This window comes from Vombatus ursinus, unplaced genomic scaffold (assembly GCF_900497805.2).
Source record: "Vombatus ursinus unplaced genomic scaffold, bare-nosed wombat genome assembly UNPS02005286.1, whole genome shotgun sequence".
In the NCBI taxonomy this organism is placed as follows: Eukaryota; Metazoa; Chordata; class Mammalia; order Diprotodontia; family Vombatidae; genus Vombatus; species Vombatus ursinus.
In genome coordinates, this window is record NW_020945064.1 from 13,688,650 (window position 1) to 13,707,847 (window position 19,198).

Genomic DNA, 19,198 nt, shown 5'->3' on the forward strand with positions numbered 1-19,198 from the left:
TTACTAAATGTGCTTCAAAGTTCTTTGCTTTCATATACAGCTCTCATCCCCTTTACAGCTTAGTCAGTGGTTTTCATAAACTGCCATGGCTGAAAAACATAATCTCCCTGAAATCAACATGGTAGCTACCTGTCTGCTGAATTGATTGTGCACTATTTTGTATTTTGATAATCAGTATATGTGGCATATCCCTCATTAGACTCTAAGCTACATGAAGACAGGCATAGTATTAATTATAATCTCACCTAACCTAATGAAACGGTCTGCCCATAGTAGGTATTTCCCAACCCTGTATTTGATTCCAGCTCCTGGTTCAGGGCATACCTTTATTATTTTGAGTTTGTGCTTTGGGCTTGTCCTGAAAAATATTGACGCCTGAATAACAAAAGAAGAAAAAAGAGAGATGCGTAACTCTGAAAACAAGTCCCAAGTGCAGGCAACTTCCCCCTCTGCTCCTTCCTCACCGCCTCCTACCCCCATATACACATCCACAGAAAAAGGATTATTACCTTTCTGACATTGGCTGAGAGCTCAGACTTCTCCATGTTCTCCACTTCTTCTCCTGACATGGCTTTTAATTTCCCATTGCACAGGCCAATGTTTCTGCCTTTAAACAAAAATCTGTCTAAATGATATGATCTAAAAGTAATCTCCAAACTCTGGCCTCATCAAGAGTTTGGGAGTCTTTCCTTCTGCTTTTCCCTAACTCCTCCCTCCTTCCCTCCCTCAGTCTCTACATCCAATGTAAAATTTCTGAAATAAAGCCCAGCTTATTAACAGGCTGTTGAGGAAAGACAGAATACAAACAATCACCCCAGGAATAACAACCCATAGAGTCATCTATGTTAAATAGATGTTAATATATTAATAAATATGTTAATAGACCTCTATGTTAAATGTGTCTTTTGGAAAGCACATGAGGCATTCAGTTATTACTCATCACCGTCTTTCCAGTGACCTGAATATGACCCTCCTGAAAGTCACAGAATCATAGAATATTAGACCTGGAATAGGCCTTGCACATCTCCTTATCTTAGCAGAGCCCACACTGGTTTGAAGGACAAAGCCTTTTAGTAGAAGTCAAAAAATATTCAGTACCTAGCCACAGGGTTTCTGAAACTAGACAAGTTTGTTATCTTTGAGCCCTGTTGTTTTTTTTTCATTCTGAAGAAAAAGAAGGATGTTTTCATTTTCTATATGGTAATGTCTTGGACATTCATGATCTGTTGGGCTTAATTTTGGAGATTGGTGAGTAACGGTGCCTGTTTACATTTGAGAATATAAATACACTCCAAGATTGAGGCTCTGGACCAAGTCTCCTAGAGTCTTCAAGATCTCAGAGGAAAGGTACATGTGACTAAGAAGCATACGAAATACAAATAACAGATCCCTATTTCTAGTGCTGGTGGGGGTAGACAAGGAAGCAAATGCATTTTGGGTCATAGTAACAGCTATACAATGTAGCATTACATAGACTTGAGGATACAGTTTAACTTGTAGCATGATTGAATCTACAAAATAGAAAGGTATTTAAATTATAGGGGTTTATAGTATGACTCAAATCAATCAATAAATTGATTTTTACCCTAAGCCATAGTGAAATTATGTTGGAAAGGAGACTGGTGTATTAAGATAGGTGCTTGACCCCAAAGGTACCTTCTGATTCTATGAGTCCATGAAAACCCCTGGAGTGGACTGTTCCCTTGATGAAGATATTAAACTCTTCGAAGGTTCCTAAAGGCTGGCTATTTCCTCAGTATCCCATAAGAGTGAATTTGCTTGATGTGGTCACCCCACAGCATCTTCTATTAACAGCACATCACTGTGGGGCTGGTGCAACAGGTGGGGTTACTCTGCTGAGTTCTTTCAGGAGTGTCTCAAGCACCCAAACCAACATTTTTCGGGGCTACTAAAAAGGGATTTGTTTTCTTGCTAAGATGGTGCTCTGTGTTCTTCAGGATGAGAAGCCCAACACCACTGGTTTATTACCTATAGCCAGAGCAGTTTCCAGGGCGTCCCCCGTTATCATTTTTACTGACACGCCTGACTCAGTAAGGACCCGCACCGCTTCTTCGACTCCTGCTCTTGGAGGATCGATTATTCCAACAAGGCCTAAGAACGTGAGCTTACCTAGCTCTGGGCCTGAAGCAAGAGCCAGCACTAATACAAGAAAGGAGGGGAAAAAAAAACAGTTGACAGTGAGTTTCCATGATGTTCAGGAAACACTGATACCTTAGATTGTTTTAGATTGTAAGCTCCATGAGGGCAAGGGCTGTATTCTTTCTATTTTTGTATGTGTCCCCTCCCCCCGCCCCCACCATGGCCTAGCACAATGCTCTGCATACTGTATGCACTTAAATATTTGTTGAATGAATAGGCTATGTATGTAATAATGATATAAAGAGAGTTGGTACTCAGGTTTACTCTCTGTACTCCATTTTCATGCTCAAAAAGCATTAAAATTGAAGTCAAAGGACTTGAGTATGAATGCTGGCTCTATTGTTTATTTACCTGAGTGACCTTTAACCTTCCTGGGCCTCAGTTTTCTTAGGTGTAAAATGAGGTTGAACTAGATCATCTCCAAGGTCCCTTTCGGCTCTAGGCTTATGACTCTAATGAACCTTCTCTCTTCTACTGGCACTTACACTGGGGGCTCTGCCCAAGAAACCTATTCAGAATCACTCGAATAACAGCAGCATCCCTGCCTTGGGTGTGGGGAGTATGTTAGTTTTCATACCATTTGCTTGTCTTTGCTCACAACTCCTCCATGTCTGGAATGTCTTCCCTGATCCTTTTTACCCATCCTACCCTGAGAAAGTGTTGTACAGTGGTAAGGGCATGGACTTGGAGGCATGAACTCCTGAGTTCAAATCCCAACTCCAAGCTTACTAATTATGTGACCACGGGCAAGTCACTTTGTTTTCTGGATCTGTTCCTTCAAACTGTAAAATGAACCTAATATGTTCCCATATTACCTATCGCATTAAGGCTATTACAAGGATCAGATGAAAATGCTTGTCTTCTATTACCCATCCTATAAAACCAAGCTTAAGTTCATTGTAAAGCTTTTTCTGATCACCCACTCTTTTCTTCTCCCAACTCCACAGCAGTTATTATTTATCTATGATATTGACTGGCATTATTGACCCTGCAAATAATTAATATTAATTAGTTGATTAATATTAGTTGCCTATGTATATATGTATGTATTGCATATTACTACATTATCATCTCTCTGAGGGGAGGGGCTGTATCCCCCACAAGTACCCAATCTTGCACATAGGAATTCAAACACAGTGGATTGATTAACTGATTCTTGGCATTCCTTTTAATCCCAAAGCTGGAAATAGAGCTTTCAGCGCATTTTTAAAAGCCCACCTAAGTGTTACCTGCCCTCCATAAATCTTTCCCCAATCTCACCCATCTCTAAGAGTTTTCCCTCTCAGACTTAGTTTTGTAAGTTTCTAATGCAATTATAGCTACTGGAAGAGGTATCTTCTCTCCCAACTAGACCGTAAGCTCTTTTAGGGCAAGGAATATGTCATGCTGGATATAAGTGTGTATTCCTAGCATAGTGCTCTGTCTACTACAAGTGCTTAATAATTGATTATTGAAGGCAGCTCTGAATTAATACCATGTTACAAGCATGTTATTTATGTATGTACATGTGTGATATTTCTTTCTTTTTTTTTGTGAGGCAATTGGGGTTGAGTGACTTGCCCAGGGTCACAGAGCTAGTAAGTGTCAAGTGTCTGAGGCAGGATTTGAACTCAGGTCCTCTTGACTCCAAAACTGGTGCTCTATCCGCTGTGCCACCTAGCTGTCCCCTATGTGTGATATTTCTTGAGCACTTCAGTGTTTATGAAATGCTTTCCTTACAACAGCCCTGTGAGTTAGCTAGCACAAATATTATTATTCCTATTTTACAGATGAAAAAATTGATGCCCAGTGACTTGACCAGAGTTATAGCAGAGACTCAGATCAAGGTATTTAGGGCCAGGGCCAGCGCCAGTTACATTAGTATATGCCATACCACTCTATCTACTCTTGGATTTTGAAGAACCCATGGCCTGAAGCTTTCATGGCCAGTCCATTCAGGTCTTTACACTCAGCCTTCATGACTTTGCCAACTGGTTGGATTAATCCCATCGTCTTCCAGCTCTGGGATGGGGATGTGCAGCTGTCATGACCATGAAGCATTATTGATTCATTTGGGAAATTGTTAAGTGACTTAGGCCTAGTGTGGAAGGACATGTGATGGTCACGACAACCTAGCTACTTACAACATATTTGGGGTTTTGTTCAGCTCGATAAATAAGTGAGTGCCTACTATGTGCTTAGAAATGAATGATGTGCTATGTGTTATGGGAGGGTGGAAGATATGGCCCCTGCCCTCAAGGATCTTAGTCACATGCAGGAGACAAAATGTAGGCACGTAGTGTAGCTATAATATTTTTAAATCCTTGGCATAGCACAGTTAAGAAATCATTGAATAAATTACGCTTCATCACGTCAAATTCCTTTAGTCTAATCTTAAGCAATCAGTATGTCAATAAGAGTATAGATAGCATTCTATATGTCAACCAATAAGTACTTATTAAGTGCCTACTGTATGTGAGGCATAGTGACAGGTGCTAGGGATACAGATACAAAGCACCTTTGTGGTTGCATTAGAATGATTTTGGTTAAAAAAAAAACCTAGCATAGGCAATAACTGAGCAGAATATGTGAGCTATGATATACTCAGCATGTAGGCAAAAACCACTTTCCCATGGTGCAGGAAACTGGAACAAGTCAAGGCAAGAGAATCCTTGACAGAGGAGAAAGCTTCTGCTTCTCCTGATGAGGGCACTATGGGCAGGTGGGTCAGCCAGGAAAGGGGGATTTTGTGATGAAGCCATCAGAGAAGTTAGAGCTAGGAAAGATCTTAGGGACCATTTAGTTCAATCCCTTCATTTTACAGAGTGGGAAACTGATGTCCGGGGTAATAGATAATCAATAATAACAATTGGCATTTAGATAGTAAAGTTTGAAAGGTTTACAAAGTGCTTTACATATGTTATCTCACCCAACTCTCACAATGATCATGTGAAGTGAGCGCTATTATTTCCATTTTACAATTGGGGAAACTGAGGCTTAGAGAAGTTGGCTTAGTAGATGGAGCATTGATCATGGTATAATTTCAAATAATTTCAAATCCTGCTGCAGACATGTACTTATCTGTAAGACCTTGGACAAGTCACTTGACCTTTATTAGCCTCAATTTCCTCATCTATAAAAATGAGGATGAGTCCCTATCTCTCAGGATTGTTGTGAGGATTGATTGTTGTGAGAGAGCAGATTTACCATCTTTTTTTTTTTTTTAGCATTATCTATGTTTTGTTGTATTTTTATTTATTTTGTTAAACGTTTACCAATTACATTTTATTCTGGTGAGGCTGTACTCCTTTTGTGGAGCATGTGAGCAAGTTTTACACTTCTGACCTCAGTCATACCTACCAACTGTAGAGCAGATAATATCTTATGGGCAAACTAAAGGGGAGATTAAATGCTCTTAAAGAAATTCAGATCTATTGCTTTTTATACAGCCATTTAATTTATCCTTGCATTTTGCCATGGGTGTGGTGGCACATATCTGAAATACTCCTGGAGGAGGCTGAGGATGGTGGATCACTTGAGCTCAGGAGTTCTGTATGAGCTGCAGTAGGGTGAAAGTCAATCAGTGTCTTCACTAAGTCCAGCACCAACATGGGAAGCCTCCAAGATGGTGGTGGATAGTAGTAGTGAGAGAGGGCCCCAGGCTGTCCGAGGATTACAATTGAGCCAGCCCAGAAATGGAGCAAGTCAAAGCTGCAGATAGAACATCTTAAAGTACTACGTAAATATTGAGGAGTGGGAAATTGGAGGGTGGGACGAGCCCAGAGTCTCACATGCACATGCACACACACACACACACACACACACACACACACGCACACACACAGAGGTGGGAATTGTCTATCGCAGGTTTCAATCTCAGATCTACTTGTTTTAAATTCATCACTATACACGATGCCACCTAGTTCTCTTGGAAGCAGGATAGGTGAGATGTAAATACAGATCCTTTGAGCCCAAACCTAGTATTTGTGCTATACAACATACTTGGTAGTGGTGGGGGAACTCTTAGTGAGGCAGAAAAAGCAGTTTATTTAAGAGTCACAACACCTGAGCCTGAATCCTAGACCTGCTACTTAATAGTTGTGTGACCTGGAGCCAATCATTTAACTTTTGACCCTCAGTTTCCTCATCTGTAAAATGGGGGAAATAATACTTGTACACCCAGCCTCACAGGGTTGTGGGGAGGTAGTGTGTGTAAAGTGCTTTCTATACATGAAAGTGCTGTAAGCTAAGATTGTAATTAGTAATAATAACGTGAATTTTAAATCTGAACAAGTAGAATATACTACCTTAGGTACAATGAACATTATACTTGGAAGCCCTCTTTATTAAAAAAAAAATTACTCAGAGTATGCAGAGCTAAACCACACTAAGGGGATGGGTAAAGAAGGGTTCTTTTTTCTTTTTTAAGGCTGTCTATTAATTTTCTTTTCCCCTTAAGCCCCAGACAGGATGCCGGTCTGCTCTGAAGAATGAATCTAGCTTCTGAGCTGACTGTTGACAGCCTGCGAGAAAGCCGACGCGGCAGAGACGAGCAGAATGAGGACTTAGAAGCTACGTGTGACTGACCCCGCAGACCAAGGGAGCCCATCCTCTTCTCTTCCTGCAGGCAGAAGGACTCCTGCTGGGGAGTCAGCAGGAGGGGGATCCCCCCGTTGTTATACGTGGTGCAGCAGCGAATCACTTCTTCAAAGGCCCCCTTCATGAAGTAAACTTCTTCCTGTTCCTTGGGGAAAGAAAAACCCAACAACCCCCAAACCAATTCTTTGAGCAGCTTACAGCGCCTATCTACAAATTACAATCAAACAAGACAAGCAACAGTAGTCTCACTATTCTAGGACTCGCTCACCCTGACCAGTAGGTCATGGGATCGAGAATTTTAGAGTAGGAAGGGGACCCCACAGACCATCTAATTCAACCCCATTTTATAGATGACAGAACCGAGACACAGCCAGAGTAGTGACTTCCCCAGGGTCCCCCAGCATTCGAAGCAGAGCGGAAATAGAACCCTGGACCCCTGCCTCTTTTCTCTGTTACCACATCTGTAGTATCAAGATCTTTCCTCGCCCTCCTCCCTGAAGGAGGAGGAGGTTCCTCTGCTCAGGGACTCTGGTGGGAGGGAAGACATGGTAGGAAACATGCAATGGAATGGCCTCTATTGTGCCCCTAGAGTGGGTGTGGAGGGATTAGGTGATGGTGCAGAATTCTGAGACTGAGTTCTCAGGGGCATTAGTGCCCCTACACAATTAATAATTGCTCTGGATAATGATCTGATACTGGTTAACTTTCAGAAGTTATTGGTATTTTTCTTACTGGTTAAATAAAAACAGAATATTAGAGCTGGAAGAAATTTCAGAGACCATGTAATTCTAATCCTCTCATCTTACAGATGAGGAAATTGAGTTCCAGGAAGAAAGAGTGACTTTGTTTAAGTCACCTAGTAGTGGAATCATGACTAGTACTCAGACCAGACCTCCAGACTCCCAGTTTAGCATTCTTCCCACCACCTGAGATTGCTCCATGTGCAGGATAGCATTTGTCAGGTATCTCAGCCTTCCCAACAAGGTAAAAACTGATTAATTTACTCTTAGGGTACCCATATTAGATTTTTCAAAATGTTCATCAATCCAGACCCTTCAGTCTTCACGCCTTCATGATTCACCAATGCCACTGAGGATTGAGTGACATGGAAGTGCTGTTATATTGCTGGGTTTCCATATAGACAGTGGATCAGACTAAGGTCTCTGCTGTATTGATGGAATTCTGTTCAGTGACTGAAGAAGACTGAAAAACACTGGTTGCAAAATTCTAATTTGTTGCCCCAATGGGTCTGTCTTGTTTCTCCACCAAATTCCTACTCTGATGCCTTGTCATGGTGTAGAAGAGACCCTAGGCTCTTGTGAGAGAACACAAATCATGGATGGCCCTCCCCTAAGCCACAGAGGCTTCAGGTCCAGGCCCCACAGTGTATCCATTATCCTAGGACCAGTTGAACTAAATACAGAGCAGTTCATCAGAACTGCCGAGACAGTCAACTGAGATGTGGAGGAACTATACATAGTCTGCAGTGATATAGGGAGCACTACCCTATGGCAATAATGAATCCATAAGGTTCTGAAGTATTATTAATATAATTATAAAGGGTTACATAAGCATAAGAAAATAATAGCCCATCTTTTTGTAACCTTTTATAGTTTACAAAATAATTTGCTTACAACAGTATTGTGAGCCAAGTGTAGCAAGTATTAGTCCCATTTAACAGAAGAAGAAACCAAAGATCAAAAAGGTTATGATTTTCCCAAGGTCATACAGTAGAGATGGTGAGGTAGGCATGGCAAAAAGGAAAAAGGAAGCCGCCTGAGTTATTTGGTTATACCAAAACATGAGAGGGAAACGTTGAAGGATGCCCCCCAGAGCAGACGACTGAAGTGCCCTGCCAAATGAAGTGGAAGAAGAGTTGGGAAGATCTGGCTTTACTGAATTACCCTCGAATGAAATAAAATATTTTTTAAAATATATTTTAAAAAATAAAGAAAAATTTTTAAAATATATTTTTAATAAAGCCCTTTAAAAGATGATCTGTCAGTATGACCTCCTGATCAGTGAAAGGCTTCAGATTGTCTTTACATCTATCTGATGGTAAAAGTATGATCTCTCACACGAAAATCCCAACCTCTAAAAGGTCCTTGTCTCATGTTCTGTATTCTCCTGACAGGTTGTTTTTGCCTATTTAAAAACAAAAAGTCACTCATATAAATAAAACCACAGATAGGACATCTTCCTGACAACTAGGAGTCACGGAATCTCAGTGACATACAGACATCCTCAGAGAGGAGGATGCTTTTTTTTTTCTAGGCTATGGGGTCACTCAGCTACTAAGTGTCAAGTGTCTGAGGCCGGATTTGAACTCAAGTCCTCCTGACTCCAGGGCCAGTGCTCTATCCACTGCACCACCTAGCTGCCCCAAGGAGGATGCTTTTGCTCAAGATGTTAATAAACTCCAAAGACAGGCAGGCCTGAAGTGCAGCGGAGGCAGAATATACATACATACACATATATATGGGTGTGTATGTATGTGTATATGTACATGTATGTACATATGTATATATACACACTATATGTGTATGTGTGTGTATATGTGTATGTGTGTATGTAAGATCTTCTGACTTCTAATAGTAGACATTTTTTAATCCTTTTCTATTAGGATAGGCTTGGGCTATAAAAGGTTAAGACTCATAACTGAATATGTTAGAAAGGACCTTAGAAATCATCTCATTCAACTCTATCACTTTACAGAAGAGAAAACTGAATCCTAGAGAGGAAAGTGACTCATCAGCTACGCAATGAGTTAGTGTCAGAACTGGGACTGGAACCTTTCCAAGGAGCTTCGGCTAACTTCAAATTGCCCATCTGTTTTAGATGTTGGGGCGATCAAGACGTGTTACTCTACAGACCACATGATTTCATATGGCATCTCACGAAGTCCCAAATCACTATCAATGAGATTTTTTAAAGGTGGAATCTGGAAACTAGAAGTTAGCATGGCAGAGTATAGAGAACATGGGATTTGGACTCAGGGGTCCTTCATTTAAAGCTTGTGCCACCCAGCTTTTGCTGCTTAATAAGCGCATGACCTTGGACATGTCCCACTGGGTATCAATTTCCTCTATAAAATGAGTTTTGGGGTTAGATTATTAGACTCTGATGTCTCTTCTAGTAGAACAATCTGCTTTTTAAAGCTCTTTCTGTCACTCACATTGTATGTTCTAAGAGCTCTTTTATCTCTGATATTGTATAGTGTCTCTTCTAGCTCTGAATCCTGTGATGCCACAGTGGCATTTTCTCTATTATCTTATACACTGTTATTAGATTGCCTGGCTGTCGGTTTAGTCCTTTAAGATGGCACCAGGTAGTTTAACATGGTTAAAATACCATGTTATTACTACTACAATGAGAACGTACAGTGAGACTTGTAATCCTAGGTGAATTTCAGGCCCTGGGTTCAATATGTCGATTCAATCCAGTTCAACAAACACTGATTGATTTCCCACTATTTGCAAGGCATGGGATAGAAGGATGAAAAATGGCAGGCTGCCCTCAAGATTCCTATGTTCTACTAAGGGAGATAAGATATAATTAGGCATAAGATATAACATGTAATTATGATACAAGGTAGAATGTGATAGGGGCAAGAGATCCAGCCCTAGTGTCCTTAGCAGAATGAAATTCCCCCACTGGTTATATGACCTTAATTCCTACCACTTGACTGAAATTGGCCCCTCTCAACCGCTAAATCCAATGGCCTTTTCTCATTCCTCATCATACTTAAACTCTCTGAAGCTCTTGAAACTGTCCACCTTCCTCTTGTCTTGAAGAATTGCTTCTCCTTGAGTTTTTTTCCCTTCTCTCCTGGTTTTTCTCTTACCAGTCTGACTGCCTTGACGTCTCCTGTGCTGGATTATCCAAATCCTGACGTCTTGTTGTGAGTGTCTCTTAGCTTGGGCGCCACTTGCTACAAGAGCTCACGATCTCCCTGTGGTTAATGCCTTTTCCCCATCTCTCCTTGGAATTTACTTTGTGGCATTATATATAGATTCTATATGTACTTTTCTGATACACTTTGTTTCCCTACAGTAGCCTGGAAGCCTCTTGAGAACAGGTGTTCTTCTAAGGCTTCACGAATGAATGAATGAGATCACTTTTGACTAGAGTAAGTGGGAAGTCAAGGCAAGTGTGCATATAGGAGGGACTATCTGAGCTAAGTTGTGAAGGAAGAGAAGAATTTTAACAGGTAGAGAAAAAGAAAAAGTACATTTCAGATGTGGGAGATGACTTGCATAAATACACAGATACAATGAGAAACAAATGGTAGCCCAATTTGGCTGGAGCAAAGTATGTGCGAAGAGGAATTGGGTGAACTGAGATTGGAAAATTGGGCTGAGACCAGATTTTGGCAGTCCTTGAATACTAAGCTAAAAGGCTTGTATTTTATTCTAGAGGCAATATGCAACCACTGAAGCTCATATTAATTTGTAGGGCAGAACTTTTAATTATTCAGCTGTTAATCAGGGATAATATGTGCTCAAAGCAATGAATCACAAAAGCTGTGAATTGCCATGAGCTCCTGTAAGTAGGAAGGGAGTGTGGAGGAGGGCATTTGGGTGAATGTCAGTGGGAGGAGAAACAGAAGTGATTTTGTCATTGAAGCAACCTGAACAGAAAGAGGAAATAGATGAGTTAGGGAAACAATCACAAGCCTGGTACAGAAGCATGATATGGTATTGTTGGGAGGCTTCAATTATCCAGACAACTGGATAAATGAGAGAGAGGTGCTAGAGTTCTCTCTTCACTGAACACAGAGCAGCTAGTCACTTTTTGACTTGCCTTAATGATAATTTCCTCCTTCAAAAGGTAGAGGAGCCCCAAAGGGGAAATTCTTTGCTGAATCTCATTGGCACTAACAGGGAGGAACTAGTTTCTGGGGTAGAGACAAGTAATCTTTCTCTCCCAAAGTCTATGATAAAGGAAAGGAAATTTGAGCATAGTTTGACATGTACCCTAGGTTTTGGGAAAGCAGATTGAAAAATTCAGAGGAAAGAGACATGGAATCTCATAGACTAGAATTCTATAGGAGCAGTCAGGCCAGGAGGAATGGGAAATGCTCAAGAACAAAATTATGAAGACACCAAGGGAAATAATTGCAGTGAAGAAGAAAAACGGGAATTTTGTGAAGAGACAAAGTTAAACAGGGAATATATAGCATTAGATTTTCAAAGAAATATACAGAGAAGGAAGGGTAGGTAAGGGAGGATAAATATTCGAGCGTGGCACAGTCCCGTAAAAATTGTGTCAAGGGTGCTAAAGCTAAGGCCAACAAAAGTTAGAGACAAAGAGGGCTTTAAAAATGGAGAAAAGGATAGAAGAAAGGATGAGACAATAATAACTGAAAACAGAGAGAAGGAAGAGCTGCTTGAGTCTTCTTTTGCTTTTGTTTTCTCTGCCAAGGAGAATGACCTTTGCAATGGAAATGATAGAACCAAAGAGGCTAACATGAAGTTCATATCAAAGATAAGTAAGAGGAACCAAGTTGCCCTTATGAATTCCAGTCTTCTGGCCCAGATGAGCTACAGTATTGAAAGGACCAGCAAATGGGACTGCTGAGCTATTGTCAGAAATATCTGAAAAGGCATGGAAAACAGGACAGTTACCACCCCCATGGAGAAGGGCAAATGTTCTAGTTTTCAAAAAGGAAGAGAACAGAGTTTACAGATCATAGTTCATGACCTTAACTTTGAATTCCTAAGAAAAATTATAGAAAGGGATGGTTAGTGAATATCTAGAAATGGAAGTGGTGATTCCAAAGAGTCAGCAAAGTTTCATCCCAATCTGGTTATACCAGATCAACTTTTATTTCTTTCTTTTAAAATGGGATTGATAATCTTACAGATGGTAAGAATATAGTTGACATAATTTGTCTGGATTTTAGCATAGCATTGGGTAAAGTGTCTCCTATTATTTTTGAGAAGAACATGGAGAGATGTGAATTAGATGGATGATCATACACTTAGATGTATTCAGAACTTGGAGAATGGCCAGACTCTAAGAAAATTTGTTCGGGGCAGCTAGGTGGTGAAGTGAATAGAATGCAGGACTTGGAGTCAGGAAGACCCACCTTCATGAGTTCAAATCCGGTCTCAGACACTTACTAGCTATGTGACCCTGGGCAAGCCATTTGATCCTGTTTGCCTCAGTTTTCTCATCTGTCAAATGAGCTGGAGAAAGAAATCTCTGCCAAGAAAACCCCAACAGAGGTCACAAAGAGTTGGACACAACTGAACAACAACAACATCAAGAGGATTTGTTAATGGTTGAATGTCAATACGGCAGGAAGTCTCCAGTGGCAGGATCCATGGATCTGTTCTTGGCCCTGGGTTGCTTAACATTTTTATCAGTGACTTGGATAAAGGCACAGGTGGTATGCTCATCAAATTTGTAGATGTACAAACCTCGGAAGGATATGTGACACAGTGGATGACAATGTCAGCATCCTAAAGGATCTTGACAGGTTAAAGCACTGGACTCAATCTAATACAATGAATTTCAGTTGGGATACATGTAAAGTCTTGCACTTAGGAAGAAAAAGATCAACTTCAGAAGTATAATAAGATGGGGGAGGCATACATGGACAGTAGTTCTGAAAAGTATCAGGGGGTTTTAAAGGACTGTAAGCACCAGATGAGCCAGGGGTATGATGTTGTAGCCAAAAAAGCTAATGTAATCTTAGGTCATGTTAGGAAAGGCATAGCTTCTAGGAACAGGAAAGTGATAGTCCCACTGGATTCTGCCCTTATCAGACCTCATCTGGAATTCTGTGTTTGGTTCTGGGCATTGCGATTTTAAAATGGACATTGATAGGAGGCAGCTAGGTGGCACAGTGGATAGAGCACCAGCCCTGAAGTCAGGAAGACCTGAGTTCAAATCCGGCCTCAGACCAAACACTTGACACTTACTAGCTGTGTGACCCTGGGCAAGTCACTTAACCACAATTGCCTAAAGAAAAAAAAAAAAAAAACAAAAACAATAAAATGGACATTGATAAACTGGAGAGTTGCCCTTCAAGACAATGAATGCCCTTGAGACCATGACATATGAGGATTGATTGGAGGAACTGGGCAGGTTTAGCCTGGAGAAAAGAAGACTCGGGAGAAATGCTAAACATCTTTAAGTATTTGAAGGGCTGTCATATGCCCAAAAGAGTAGAAGTTGTAAAATGTCAGGAAAATCTGGTCTCAGACTTAATGTCAGGAAAAACTTGCCAACCACTGGAGTTCTCCCAAGATTGAATGGGCTGCATTGGAAGGTGGTGGGTTCTTCTTCACTGGAAGTCTTTGAGCAAGTCTCGATGACCACTGGTCAAGTATGCCAGAGTTTAGGTGGAGGTTGGACTCAATGCCTCTGAGGTCCCTGCCAACTCTCAGATTCTGTCATTCTGGATACATAGGTACAATGCCCATTATAGAGCCCAAATCAAGAATCATGGAAGACCTCCCCTCCCTTTAGACAGTAAGCTCCATGACAGCAGAGGACCAGTTCGTCCCCATCCCCACCAATTCAAATACTAAGAGAGAATAACTTTGAACAATGTCACATCCTCCTGGCCAACTTTCTCTTCTGCAGTAGCTAACAGATATATTCTAGAAACTTCATATTCATTCCTATTTCTTTTCCTAATTTCAAGAAAATAGAAACTTTACCTCATTTTTAAGGCTGCATTTGACTGCCATCCACTTCTGTTCTGAGCTAAATGGGATCTCTTTTTTTCTGATGTAGGAATCTTTTATGTCACTCAAGTCCATCTAGAATAATGAAAAAAAGGTGGTTGTTGAAAAAAATCAATGAATCATCACAAATTAATCTGGAGGCAAAACCCTATGAAGTTGAATTATTCATTATTCAAATCATCTGACATGGATGAGAAGTCAAAGCATTTGGCTCCTGGACACAGAGAGACCATTTTGTTTCTTTTCAATGCACTTAACTATTTAAGTGATTCTGGGTCTTAGAAAAGATGCTTTTTTGGGGGAAAAAGACTTGGTCCACAGCAGTAGGTTTATTATTCAATGGTTCCCTCTCCTAGATTTTATAATCTTTTCCTAATGACAGAGCCTCATGGACTTGGTAATAACTTGCAGCTTTTAAAAGGCTGACCACAATAAATACTAGGAATTAAGTGTAGCTTTGTTGTGGTTTTTGGAAAGTGGGGTAGAAAAGAAGGAGGGGCGCTTTTAGAATTCTCAAGATTCAGTAATTTCCCAAAATTGTGCGTGACAGGTACTAGGTTAGATTCTATTCTAAATGTCCAAATTAAGCCTTAAAAAAACTTATGGAGGCTGGTCAAATTTGGAATGAAGAGGGTCTGGATTAAAATCCCAGCTCCTCTACTTACTAGCTATGTGACTGTGGGCCAGTCATTTCTCTTCTAATCCTCAGTTTCCTCATTTGTAAAATAAGGGAGTTGTGGGAGAGGCTCTCTAAGGGCCTTAAGTCTCCAAATCCTAATATCTCAGGGTGGTGTTTGTGATTTTCATGACCATCTCTCTTTTCTACAGAAGCACATTTTCTCTATGTGAGACCAAAAGTTGATGAGTTGACGTTGCAAGGCAGGAGTTCTAATCCTGGCTCTGTGTGAGGGCAGATACCACTACATTTTCTTCACAGTTGCATCCCCCACCCTGACAAAGTTTCTGGTACAATACTGAGCACATAATATTTCAATGTTTGCTGAACAAGTGAATGATTGAATTTCTCCAATTTGGGCCATGTGGATTTCTAAAATAGTGTTTTGAAATGTTTGAAAGGGGTTGAATAAGTTACAAGTAGTTGTCTGTAGAAATCAGTTCTTCTAATTTCAGTGGGGGTGGGCTGGGGAAGTAATGTAAGGCCCCCCCCACCACCATTTTCTCACTCCCTAAAGTAAATATTTTGGAAAGGTGACTGATTCTAAACTTAACTGCAATAAGGCAATAGAGAGATAAATCAGATGGGCCAGGCAAAGAAGTATTCTTCACAGTAAGCACCTTTTAATTCTCTTTCTTCATTCCCTCTCCCCCTCTTTCCCTTATACTCTCTTCTATTTCCTTCTTTAGTCTTCATTCTTTTCCCTCCATCACTCTCTTGCCCTTCCTCCTATTCTCCTATTTCCTTTCCTCATCTCCTATTGTTCTTAGGCATAATTATTATTACTACTAATAATAATAACCCATGGAACCAGTGGATGAAAGCAATACCTACAACTAATTTGTTCACTTCCAAGCAAAACACATCAGCATTAATGTATCAAAGAGAAGGCTGTTGACAAATATATTAAACAACTTACTGACATTCTGAAATCCAAAGTAAATGGGAAGAACAGAGTTAAAGCAATTAATACCAGTGCAATGCCAATATCAGTGAACACGTCTGGAATTGTAAAATGGACCAGAAAAGATTGGAAAAACACCATAGCAAACACCCATACAGTGTTAAGAAATATAGATAAGTAAGAAATATAAAGCCCATCATCTTAGGGTAACTACAGAAAGATAAATGCTCCCAGATGCCAAAAAGGAGGAAAAAGATTGAGGGACATTCTTCGAGCACCTGATGAACAGGTCAAAAACTTACTGAAATACTTTTAGATTAAGTGTTCAATAAATGGCAGAGTCATATATATTTGTTAAAACAGATTTACAGTAGCAATTAAGGATTAGCTCATGGCTACCAGAAACTACAGAAGGGTTATCTTTAAGACTTAGTAACCAGTAGGCTATAAAGGCTGACAGGAGTGGGGGGCCTGCGGCCTCAAGGTCACACGTAGCCTGTTAGGTCCTTAGGTGTGGCCTTTTGGCTGAGTCCAAGTTTTTCAGAATAAATGCTTTTATTAAGAGGATTTGTTCTATGAAGTTTGGATTCAGTCAAAGGGCCACACTTGAGAACCTAGAGGGCCACATGTGGCCTCAACGCCACGTGTTCCCCACCCCTGGACACACTGAATACCTATCAGAAGCTTGTTCTCTTTCATGGACTGATGGACAACAAATCCCAAAATAGACCTCAACCTGTAAACTGCATGGAAACTAGAACACCATCCCAGTTGTCTTGCACAATCACTCAGACAAAACATTGATTCAAAAAACCTAATAACATTTTAAATAGATGCCATCATCAAAATAAAATCCCTAAGGTACACAGAGCAAAAAGTTTTTAAAAAATGGAGGCCTGACCTAGGAGCTCAAAATCCCTGTTTGCTTGCTTGCTGCTGGAATTATGCTGAGGATGCTGGCATTGAGCCTACAGAACTGAGCTAATATGCTAATACTTTTATTCAACTACAGAAAGGGAACTATTTTATCAACCTGTACAACAGTCCACAGAACAGGGCACATAAAGGAATAACTGAATAGCAACTTGTCTTGGGATTATTTCTATCTAGACTCTGCTGAGGTAAGGGGAACACGAGAGGAGGAGGATAATAACAACGATACATTCAAAGCCCAACCCATTGTCCACATCGTGAGGAAGGGGAGTGGCATAAGGACGTTATTCGGCTTTTTGCCATTGGTACCCTCAGCTCCAAGTCACATGGTATACTGCTGACCAGTACAAGGCAACCATAAAAAAAATCCCAACTTCATTTCTATACCTAGATTAGATGAAACAAATAAACTGAGGATCTACTAAGATATGAAAAAGGGAAAAGGGGATAAACTCTGGGGTTGGAAAGTCTTTACTTAATGCAAAATTACAAAAATTACAAAATTACAAAAAATTACACTAATAATAAAATAGATGACAAAAACAGCAGAGATACCTCAGATGATTTTGAAAGGAATATGGACAAACATAGACTGGAATTCTGAAAATTCCTTTTTGCATATTGCATATAATTGCACAGAGCAATTATACCAAAACAGAATAATTTCCAAGAGCTGATATTTGTTATAACCATCACTAAGGAATACATTCTGCTATAGAATTTAATCAATAGGTGAATTCACAAGTCAAAAAGTTAAGGAGATACACAGTATCAAAGCAGTATAAAGAATAAAATTATTCAATATTAATTGAAAACTTTACAATAAAGAACAGAGAAGAAACCAGAGAAAGAGGGAAATCTCTGTAGGGTGATGGGAAACTCTACCTTCTCCGCAAAACTGGAAAGCAATAAGCTCATATTGACTCAAATGATTCAGTCATATGAATCACTAACAAAGCATTAAGCTAGCATCTTCTTAGATAGAAGCCTGATCCCACCTTTCTTAATAGAAGGCATCACTCAACTATCACCAAAAGATTGGAACACCAGTCACCCTTTCAAATATAGGTCAGTGACATGTTTATGTACTTTAAACAAAGTATCCACAGCTTGTATCACTAAAAAGAAAACCCTACAAACAAAAATCCCAATATATTGCTTGAAGAGCAGCAACAATAAAAAAGAATGTACCCCCAAATTCCCAGGGGTATACAGTATAACTTACTGTTTATTTAATGATTATTGAAAAAAATTCCCCAAAGTGCTGCCAGATCTATGCTGCCTTCATTGATCATTACAAAGCCTTTGACTCATTTCTGCACTCATAGCTTATGTGTGTGCTACAAATATATAAAATGAGCCCAGGTATACTGAGAATGCTAAAGTATTTGGTCACTGCATAGAAAATGTCTCCATTTAAAATATATCACCAACACAATAATATTTGAAAGAATAATTAATACGAGGCAGTTTAAGGCAGTTTAAGCCCAATATTATATAGGAGTTACTCCAGGGATGCCCTCTGTTAGCCTATAGAATAGAAGGCTATGTCCTATGGCTTTTCCTATCTGAACTTCATCAAAGAAGATGAGAAGAAAGAGATAATAATACAGCAGGAAGGGGTACATTCCATCCCTGTCTTCCTGTCTGCTACTCGAGTTGTCCCAAAGATGTTTTCATCTCCAGATGATGACCTCACATATCAATTCTCACTTAATTACAAGAAGCAGCCATTTTATTCACCTGTGCTATAGTTAGTAGAACATATTTTAAAAATTGGAAGATAATGACTTGTCCCAAGACCATTTCTATCTTAACCCCACCAACAAAAGATGAAATGGCAATGATGATGATAGTAACCGATACTTGGATACTGATTTTTAAACGTCTTGCAAAACATTTTACATGCATTATCTAATTCGATCCTTGAAATTGCCCTAGGAAGACCATTATTCCTGTTTTATATAGATAAGTAAACTGAGCTCAGAGGTTAAATGACTTGCCTAGCGACACAAGCTAGTAAGTATCTGAGGTAGCTTCCAAGCTTAGTCCTTCCTGACACTAAGCCCAGCACTCCATCCACTGTGAGACACTACTTCATTTGAAGTAGGTCTACCCATTGCTACTTCACAATAGGCTTAAAGAGATTGACTAGTCCAGAATTAGGTGCACTGTAGGGTAGGATTATAGAATCTGGTGCTAGAAGAGATCACCTGGTCCAGGGGTGTAGAACCCGTGGCCTCAAGG

General features: G+C 40.1%; 1 protein-coding gene across 1 annotated transcript in view; it reads right to left on the bottom strand.

The window, feature by feature from the left end:
• ATP2C2 (ATPase secretory pathway Ca2+ transporting 2) overlaps positions 1-19,198 on the bottom strand; it is a 110,423-nt gene that overhangs the window by 13,569 nt on the left and 77,656 nt on the right. The window contains exons 16-20 of the mRNA XM_027847169.1: positions 14,412-14,513; positions 6,727-6,883; positions 1,990-2,160; positions 510-607; positions 325-375 (exon numbers count right to left, since the gene is read on the bottom strand). Of these exons, the coding sequence (XP_027702970.1) occupies positions 325-375; positions 510-607; positions 1,990-2,160; positions 6,727-6,883; positions 14,412-14,513 (579 nt within the window). The remainder of the gene's footprint in view (positions 1-324; positions 376-509; positions 608-1,989; positions 2,161-6,726; positions 6,884-14,411; positions 14,514-19,198) is intronic.